Genomic DNA, 9,580 nt, shown 5'->3' on the forward strand with positions numbered 1-9,580 from the left:
CCCTAACCCCAACCGTTACAGTCTACTAATACACTAATGACAGTTAGTTGATGAATAGTTGCAAATTATTGAAAGTTAGTTGACATGTAGTAGCAAAGTTGTTTATAGTTAGTAGAATGTCTAAAGTGGACTATCAAAATAAAGTGTAACCGTATTTTTTATATCTGCAATGCAATGAACAAAAAAACTGTGTACAGTTAAAAATAAGAACACAACAGACAGAAAAGTAATCACAATCATTTATTTATTGCGAAAAATGCTTAAAGTGCAATGGAAGACAGAGGCGTTCCCATAGCTTCACTACGGCAACGCAGCGTCTCATTCCCTTTTCAGGGGACCAGGGTTACAGATGTAACCGAGACGTTTTCAGTGAGCTCTGGAGTATAGGATAATAGGATGACAAGTCGTGGCCCACAAACAACTTAACAATTATCAACATGATTTCAGTTTTGAAAGGTAACTCCAAAAATATTTGCAAGGCATTAGCAATACCATAAGGCACAGCGAAGACAGGCAAAAACCAGTGGAGATAGAATTACACACCAGTGACACTATCAAGAAAAGGATGAGAAGACAAAGAAAATACTGATCAAAGAAGCTTCTGTATTCTTAATTTGTTTGGGTTGTGATTTTTGATTATTTATTATTTAGCATTGTTATCATCATCATTTTTAGATCAAAGAGCTGTGTGTAAATTGGTGTAAATTTTAGGACAATATTAACAGAAACTAAATATAATTTACATATTTTCAGTATATCTTACTAGTAGTTAAGTTTGAGCTACGAAAGTCAGGGTTTGTTTATGTTGTTGCCGCTGAAACGTCTATAAATATCCAAATGTGCATTGAATCTATCTATTGAACAAGACCCCTTAATGTGTTTGAGAAGGATGTTCCTTCAAAGATGGAAACTTGTATTGTCTCTCAGAGATCAAGCACATAAAATGTACCAAATATGTTGTAAGTTCAGAATGCAACAGGAATACTATTAAAACACAATAAAAATGCACGAGAAAACTATATGAGAAATGAACTCATTCCAACTGCAGGATCTCATCACTGTGACTCAGGGTCTCTGTGGAGTGACAGACAAGTTATGATAATTAGTTCATTAGAACTCAGCACAGAATGCAATTTATTTTTATAAGCTGTCTTTAAAAAATCCCTCTGTTCCTCACTGTACCACTTTTTTTTAACATAACTATATTTTTTCTATTTAGCTTTCCCTTTTGGCAAGTTAAGTGGAGACACTTCTTTCTCTGAAAATGTTGACTTTAACAGAAATGTTCAATTTTTTAAAACTATTCCTTTTACTCTGCATAGACTATAGCCATTACATCTCAGGTACTACATTATTTACCTCTTTAAGTAAAACATTGACCATTGAAGGGTTTGTGTCACACGTGGCTTTGCAGGCAAACGCCGAGATACAGAGAGAGATGATGAACTGAAGGATGGTGAACACCAGGAAAATTCCAGTGGTCCCCTGATTATAAACCAAAAGAGAGTTTTGTGAATTTTTTAAAAATATATTTAATTATACATCATTATACACTGCATTATATACACTTTAAGCCAATTATAGGATATTTATGTGTTTAGATGCTAAAAGTTACAGTTGACAGTGCTGAAACTATAACTACAATGTAGTTTGCCAAATTAACTATGGAAATGTTCCACTAATATTTCAAAATAAATGTGACATAAAAAAAGTGTGACATATATTTCAAAATTAATTGTGAACAATGTGAACATTTATTGCTTCAAATTACTATTCCAGGTTCCTTTTATTAATTTGTTTTTATAAATTTAAAAGACTTAATTATTAAATTATTCATGTAATGAATTTAAATTAATTTAAATAGCAATACCTTAAGTTGTGTACAGCTTCTGGACTCTGAGTAACTGTAGCACTGTAAACGACTCACATCGGCTAAATTCACAGACATCAGAAAAATGGCTGCTCCTGCTGTTATGGCACTGACCACATTCATTCCAAGTGAGGCTTTAACCTACAGAGAGAAATGCATTTAAATGACTTAAAAGCAATTTAATGTTGTACAATAAGTTAATTTTTTTTTAACTATATACGTAAAATGAGTCAGATGCCTTGGTTTGTAATAAAAGCATGAAAATCTTATCGCACAAGCAATGCTGAGATTAACAATAATAAACATTTAATCAAGGCCTGCACCTAATAAACTTTACCCAACTCATCCAGGAAATTATGATTAAAACGTTAATGTCCCACGGGGGTAAAAATTACCCCAGAAATTAAAAGAGTGATTACAAAAAATATATAAATTTTTAATGATACAAATAATATATGTTTTTGTTTTGTTTTGTTTTGTTTTGTTTTGTTTTGTTTTGTTTTGTTTTGTTTTGTTTTGTTTTGTTTTGTTTTGTTTTGTTTTGTTTTGTTTTGTTTTGTTTTGTTTTGTTTTTTGTTTATGATTTTTTTGTTTACTTCCCATCTATTTATGAAAAATTCCCATAAATTGTGATCTAAATTTTATTTAAATTGTTTTTAGATATTGATCTAGATGTTATGTGTTGAATTTGCCATCTGGTGTTTAGTAAAAAACATAAAAGAATTAGAGTTTAGAAAATAAATCATAAGGCCCATAGAGACCCATTCATTTCACTGGATGTGGCCAACTGCTCACATTACTACTTTAGTGAAACATTTTGAATTTATGTATATATCAATATTATTTCGAATAGTAGAATATTTTGTAGTTTTTGGGGCATTTTGAAATGTCTGTTTTTACAAAATTGCCACAGAAATTTGACTGAATGTTAGTTAGTGTGTGTGTGTGTGTGTGTGTGTGTGTGTGTGTGTGTGTGTGTGCGTGCGTGCGTGCGTGTGTGCGTGCGTGCGTGCGTGCGTGTGTGTTTTAGCATGTCTTTTCTTATTGCACTTGTGCTCTAGTACCAGGCATTCTTTTCTGTGTTGAAATTTTCAGATTTATTCTGGATGCATTGATTCTTGTCTTGACAAACAAAAAGAATTTTTTTTTTTTTTGCATTTCCCATTCATTTTCAATGGGGTTAATTTTTAACCCCAAGGGCCTCTTTTGGTAACATTCTCTTCAGAACGCCCAAATCAAGCCAACTTTTTTATATGAATAAAAAACTTTTTTTATATATATTTTTTATATATGACAGATAGTCTAGAAAAGTCACAAAATCACAAAACTGAGATGAAAGACACCACAGGCCCTATTTTAAGAATCTGAAACGTAAGTGCGAAGTGCAATGCGCAAGTGACTTTGTGAGCGGATCTTGGGCGCTGTTGCTATTTTCCCGGCAGGAGAAATAACTCTTGCGCCAGGCGCAAATCAATAAGGGGTTGGTCTGAAGTAGGTTCATTATTCATAGGTGTGGTCAAATTAACCAATCAGAACGCTATCCAACATTCCCTTTAAATGCAAGGGCGCAAGTTCCATGGCGGGTTGCTATTATTATGACGGATTTACCAGGCGCACGCCAGGAGCGGTTCACAACCGAGGAGACTGACATTCTTGTAAGAGCAGTCAAAGGCAGAGAAGTTGTTTTGTAAGGGGATAGGAGAAACCCGCCCAAATCAGCATAGGTTAAACAGGCGTGAGAGGAAATAGCCACAATTGTCTCATCAGCTGGCATCCCCATCGTTGCGTCAAGCGCTACAATGATGTCAGGAGACGGGGGAATCCCAAGCTTGCAAGCATAAATCGGGCACGCCGTGTAACGGGAGGTGGATCTGCCTCATGACCTGACGCCAGCAGAGGACATCGCTGCGTCCACCCTCACCGCTGAAAGGGTTTGGGGGGCTTTGAAATCGGACCCAAGAAACGCAAGCAAGGTCCAACCCCAAAGTACACTTAAATCAAGTTCATATACATTAAGGTTTCTTATGAAAATATTTTAGAGTGCCCATATTATGAAAAACTCACTTTTTCTGGGTTTTGGGGTGTTATTTTGTGTCTCTGATGCTCCCACACGCATACAAACTTGGAAAAAAAATCTATCCATGCTGTTTTGAGTGAGATACAGGTTTCTGAATGTCCTCTGCCTGGAGTCTCAGATTGCGCGAGTAAAAACTCAGCTCCGTTGTGATTCACATTCAGTTTGAATTTTCCCGCCCACCACCCCACTCGTAGGTCTCCACCCACCAGGTAGCTAGAGAGCATAGAGCAGTCACTTGAATGATACCCTCTGTGATGTTATCATGTCTCACTGAAATAACAGCCATATTTGGATATTATGGATTATACTCCCGCCTACTTTTAAAAACAAAGTTTTAACGCGCGGTTATTGGAACCCCGGAGTAATCTTATATACAGTGTGTTATGACGCAAACAGTCCTCAGATTGTAGGCAATAAAGACCTTCATGCGAAATCTGATGTAAACAACAGACTATGTATCTATATTTCACGGATTATACGCATGTGTGGACAAAAATGGTCATTGGATGTATTTTATTGGACTTTCATGGATCATTCACACATCTGAAACAGATTCGATTCGCGATCGTGTTGTATCATCACAAAAGGTAAGAAGTCACGTTATATTTTGCATGTTGTCATCTTCTGTCACAAAATACTACATTTATGATGCTAGAGCTAAAAGCTTTTTGCCAAACTAACCGAGACCGGTGGCCGGTTGCATAAACCTTAAAGACTAGTCTTAAAAGTTAGTCATGAATTTTTTTCTTCAAGACTGATCATACCTGTTTTAAGTATGTTACATAGAAAGGTAGATTGGTTGAATTTAAATACAAATAATAAGACTGATTAGCCCAAACCAATTGCTAGTTATTCAGAATCATTCTTAAGACGCAGTCTTAACATCGCGGCTATGCAACCGGCCACTGGCCTTACACCCCGGCTTTTCTGACGAGGCGAGCCTCTAAAAACTTTACTTTATATACACGGTCCGGACCTCCCGCTAGCTTCTAGCAATTAGCACGCTGTCCACAAGCAGTATACATCCCCCGCCGGGTCTTAATTTCTGTAATTTGCGAAAATAATGCGTTTGAAAATGTTTATAATGGGAATATGTTAGTATTGTCCAGGGAAAACGAGTGTATTGTTGAGACTGCTACATCACAATTTACGCTGAAATCTTTGTGTGTCATGATGAGTTTGACACACCGAGACCAGAGCCTTACCGCCCCGGCTTTTCTGACGATGCTAACCCCCGAGCCTCTTATAACTTTACGGTCCGGACCTCCCGCTAGCATCTAGCAATTAGCACGCGGTCCACAAGCAGTATACATCCCCCGCCGGGTCTTACTTTATGTAATTTGCGAAAATAATGCATTTGAAAATGTTTTATAATGGGAATATGTTAGCATTGTCCAGGGAAAACGAATTTATTGTTGTGAATGCTAACGTAACATCACAATTTACTCTGGAATCATTGTGTGTCATGAGTTTCTTCTCCTGTAGTGTACTTATTAGTGATACTTTTCTGCATGATTTGTCTGTTGGCAACATAAACCGTTAATAATAATAATATATAAAATAATAACACAGTATGGTCTGTACTGCTCACGATACCACTGAGCACGCGCACGGGCACATGACGTTAGTAGTGGGGCGTGATCAAAGGAGCAGCAGCTCATAAATATGTAATGACTAGCTCAAAATGGCACAATCTTTTTTTAACGCAGCCACACAATAAATAAAAACTATCACCACAATGCTCACCACTAACAACGCGCAACGCGCCACTGACTTTAGACTAGTTTTTTTTTGGTCAGTGGCGCATTTGTTTTTTGAAACGGCAAAATAGCATATTTTGAAGGCCCAGCTGTAGTACTCACGGTTCGCCACTGTGGTGTACGATTTCAAAGATTGTTCATTATTAATAACCTTGTTTAGATGCTGGTTATTCTACAGTAAAATCCTAAAAATATGAAGAGAAAAAAGAACGAAAAAAATCCATTCACTCTATTGGGTGTACAGCGGCAGAGAAGTCGACCAATGTAAGCTGTCCGGCCGGACAGCTTACATTGGTCGACTGCTCTCATCCAATTCCCACTCCACTTGAAACTCCACCTTGCGCTCGCGTCTCCAGCCCATCGCACCCCACCCCGCCCGCGACATGAAATTTCTGACAGTGTATGGTAGCTAGCAAAGTAGCAACAGCTCACAAATGGAGAAAAAACTAACCAACAGCAGCAAGCGGCCCCTGCTTGGAAGAAAGAGAAAGTCTGTAGAAGAAAGAGCAGAGATATAAACGGAGACTCAAGCGGCTGACTCAAAGTCGAATTAATATAGGGTCCGCCATTGACCGATGGAGGAAGCTTCGGGGAGATATGGGACTGAAAACCGACGCTGACACGGCAGACTTTTTGTTGAGCAGGTACGCATTTATTTATACTTTTATGGTGTGCGGTGTTACATAAATACCCTAATATCAGTCTGACAACATGCTCATGGCGGACTTTTTGTTGAGCAGGTACGCATTTATTTTTTACTTTTATGGTGTGAGTTGTTACGTAAATATCTTTATATCAGTCTGACAACATGCTCATGCTGCCCGTCGGCATTGAAATGTTTGCCGTTTAGCATTGCGCATCGCGGTCAAAGTAATTGTATTTATTAAAGTGCTTCAATTTCAATAGGCCTAGCGGGTTTCTGTTCGAGCCGATCGGAATTTGAACAAGATGCGCTGTGTGCTGCTATAACAATTACTCAAAACCTTAGCAATACTAACTAATAATTACTGTGCAATTAATGTGCGCTAGTTAGCACTTTTGACCAGGGGAAATGAGGCTCAGGAGGGGAAACGTATGCCAAACATTGTTGTGAAAGTAAATAATGTCAATCAGTCATAATTGTAAGTGTTCATTCCTTCAAGGCTTTATGTGTTTACTGCTCGGTAAATCTCTGTTGCGATGTTTACTACCGGTGATCACAGCTTGACTGAGTGATGTTGTTCAGGTCGTTTCCCGGTGGGAGGGATCAGGTTGCACAGAGGGGCGGGATGAGTTTTTTAAAACTTACTAACCGTCTCAGGCTTTCTCAACCGATTTTCAACATCGTAGACTACAGCTTTAATAGGGTTAAACAGCACTCTCAGTACCTTAAACAATAATGTTTGAATATACTGCATCAGGCAGAAAAAAACAGAAAATCAGAGTTAAAATGTTTTAACATGAAAAGTACAAACCACACAGGAATGGAGTTTATTTTCCGCAGCAACAGACAGAGAGCCAGCAGTAATGTACTGAGAAAAAAACAATACAAAATAATAACCTGGTAAAATAATAGTAATATAATGACAGTAATAAAAACAGCAAAACAACAAGATGAAACTCACAATGAGGGATCCCCAGAAGGTTATGCCACTGAGTACAGTTATATTCTCATATCTGTCACTTATGGTCAGCACAATCCCAAATAAGAAGATCATCACTCCTATCATTATCTGGACGGTCTGTAAAAGGAAAATATGGGTCAATTATTTGATTTTATTACAAATATATGAAAATATTTTTGTAACATACAAATTAAAAAAATATACAATTAGGCTACCAATAAATTTTTACACATTTAAAAAAAAAATATACAAATTGAAAATATACAAATATGAATAAAAAATAACAAACATATTACAAATCTATATAAAAAGAAAACAGATTAGTGTTAAGCTACCTTATGTGAAATGTAAATGCAAACTGGTATTTTTCATAGTAAGAGATCATACTAAACACTGCCTTTTGTACGTTTTTACTAAAGCTGTTATTAAATTCAAACAATAACAAATCTTTCAGCATTCTTTAATGTAGTGTGCCGGGTAGTAATTGCAACGCTGTGACAGTGGGAAGGTAGGTGGCAATTTTTAGAATTTAGATTAATTATATTTTGAATTTATTATATTACAGTCTGACCATGCCTGAAAAATGTGAATGACTACTGCAAATTAATTTAGTTTATTTTCAACATTGATGATTTTTGCATTAAACATCTACATTCAGTATTTACATTGAAAATGCTACCTAAGCTTTCCTCAAGAGTGCAGCGAATCATTTCGATATATTGTCCTGTAAAATAGATTTCCTTTGTAAACAGATAACCACAAATTTTAACAATACCAGTTAAATGCATATTTTAATACATTTGCCAGTTACATTAACAATAACCAAATATTTCACACCATTCTTGGTTATCGGCGATGTTTTCTATTGGTTTTAATGGTAATGAAATTACTTGCATGGGATCTTTTAAGTAAATCACAAAGCTAATGAAAAAATGTGAATAAATTACGTAACTGGTATGTTGTGCTAGGGATTATGTACACATTATAAAACTTTTTTACCACCTCTGTGTAGTGTTGAAAATGTCAAGCGCAGTTTATTTGCAGCTTTTGTGTAGTAAATTTTGCTTCTTAAGTTGTTGCTAAAACATCTCTTCACAGTAAATAAAAATATATTGTTTTAAAGAAATAGGCCACTTTTCCAAGGTGCAATTTATTAGGCTGTGGGTATAAATACTTGGGCATTAATTTAATTTCTATTGTTTAATGACATGTCTTTTTGTCAACCTAGACTGACATAGATTAACACAATGAAACATAGACCAACACGCATCTATGCACTGTGGAGTACACATCGTTTTAATGTTACACTGTTATGTAAACTGTTGTTACATTATGTGATCAACATGAAATAAAACACAAAAAATCCTAGATTCAGACAACAGTAATAAAAATCGTTACAATAACTAAATATAATTATTATAGGAAAAATTATTAGGAATAAAAATTGCATTACCCCCAGCGACTTTGGTTGTGCTTTGAAAAAACCTCTAAGAACTGCATTGTGATATGTTCCACTCTTATCTTGTCCCTCACCACTCTCTTGAACCAGCTGTGGATTTATCTGGATGACAACTTTAGCGTTGTCAGTTGAGATCACCTGGGTGGACATTCTAGCAATGGTTTTGGACTTAACCTGCAATGAAGCATGTTAGAGATAAAGTCTCATCAAATGTATGTAAAAAGCATTTAAGGATTATATAAATGTGTCTGTGTTTACTTTACTCGCTCTGTGATACTACCAGTAATACAATACTACATAAAACAATAATTGATTTATAATTGGAATTCATCAAAAGACAAGAAATAATTTTAATGAATGCATAAATATATGTATACAGATGCCTATTTTTAGATTTGTTTACCTGAAATATCCGATTTGTTGATGTTGTCTGTTTGCTGTATTGATACAATATATCTGTGAAGATAGGAACTCATGTGATGAACCACTGGGGAGGAGATTGAAAACTGCATGTGTATTTTACAGGAAGTTATGGTTTATTTATATGTTTACTTATTTACAATAGCTAAGGCAGAACAAAATATGGCTATTGAGAATGAATAAATGTGCTTTTCTTTGTTAAATGATTGATAGATTAGTGTGGGTATTAGATTATTGCAGATGCTAATGCCAAACAATGTCTACCAAGACAAATGTTCTATGCGAGGAATAATGAACCTGACAAATATAATGGAATTAAGCCTTTAATTGTATCAGTGCTTGTTTAGTACAGGATATATTAATACATATTTTCATGTTAAGATGTTCAGG

The 9,580-nt window shown here is 35.8% G+C and overlaps 1 protein-coding gene across 1 annotated transcript; it reads right to left on the minus strand.

The window, feature by feature from the left end:
- Window positions 1-301: 301 nt before the first annotated feature.
- On the minus strand, window positions 302-9,259 carry LOC135783033 (membrane-spanning 4-domains subfamily A member 4A-like). Its single transcript, XM_073814845.1, has 7 exons — window positions 9,174-9,259; window positions 8,765-8,944; window positions 7,312-7,428; window positions 7,162-7,218; window positions 1,871-2,011; window positions 1,360-1,485; window positions 302-1,074 (listed from the first exon to the last, which is right to left on the minus strand). The coding sequence occupies exons 2-7, from the start codon at window positions 8,918-8,920 to the stop codon at window positions 1,066-1,068; spliced, it is 606 nt and encodes a 201-aa protein (XP_073670946.1). The 5' UTR covers window positions 8,921-8,944; window positions 9,174-9,259; the 3' UTR covers window positions 302-1,065.
- Between the last annotated feature and the right edge of the window lie 321 nt (window positions 9,260-9,580).

This window comes from Paramisgurnus dabryanus, chromosome 5, assembly GCF_030506205.2.
Source record: "Paramisgurnus dabryanus chromosome 5, PD_genome_1.1, whole genome shotgun sequence".
Classification (NCBI taxonomy): Eukaryota; Metazoa; Chordata; class Actinopteri; order Cypriniformes; family Cobitidae; genus Paramisgurnus; species Paramisgurnus dabryanus.

Coding starts and splice junctions, on each gene's coding strand:
- LOC135783033 (XM_073814845.1), bottom strand. CDS start 8,920: ATGTCCACCCAGGTGATCTCAACTGACAACGCTAAAGTTGTCATCCAG. Junction 7,219..7,311: donor CCTTCTGGGGATCCCTCATT/GTGAGTTTCATC, acceptor TTTTTTTCTCAG/TACATTACTGCTGGCTCTCT. Junction 2,012..7,161: donor ATAAACTCCATTCCTGTGTG/GTTTGTACTTTT, acceptor TTCTCTCTGTAG/GTTAAAGCCTCACTTGGAAT.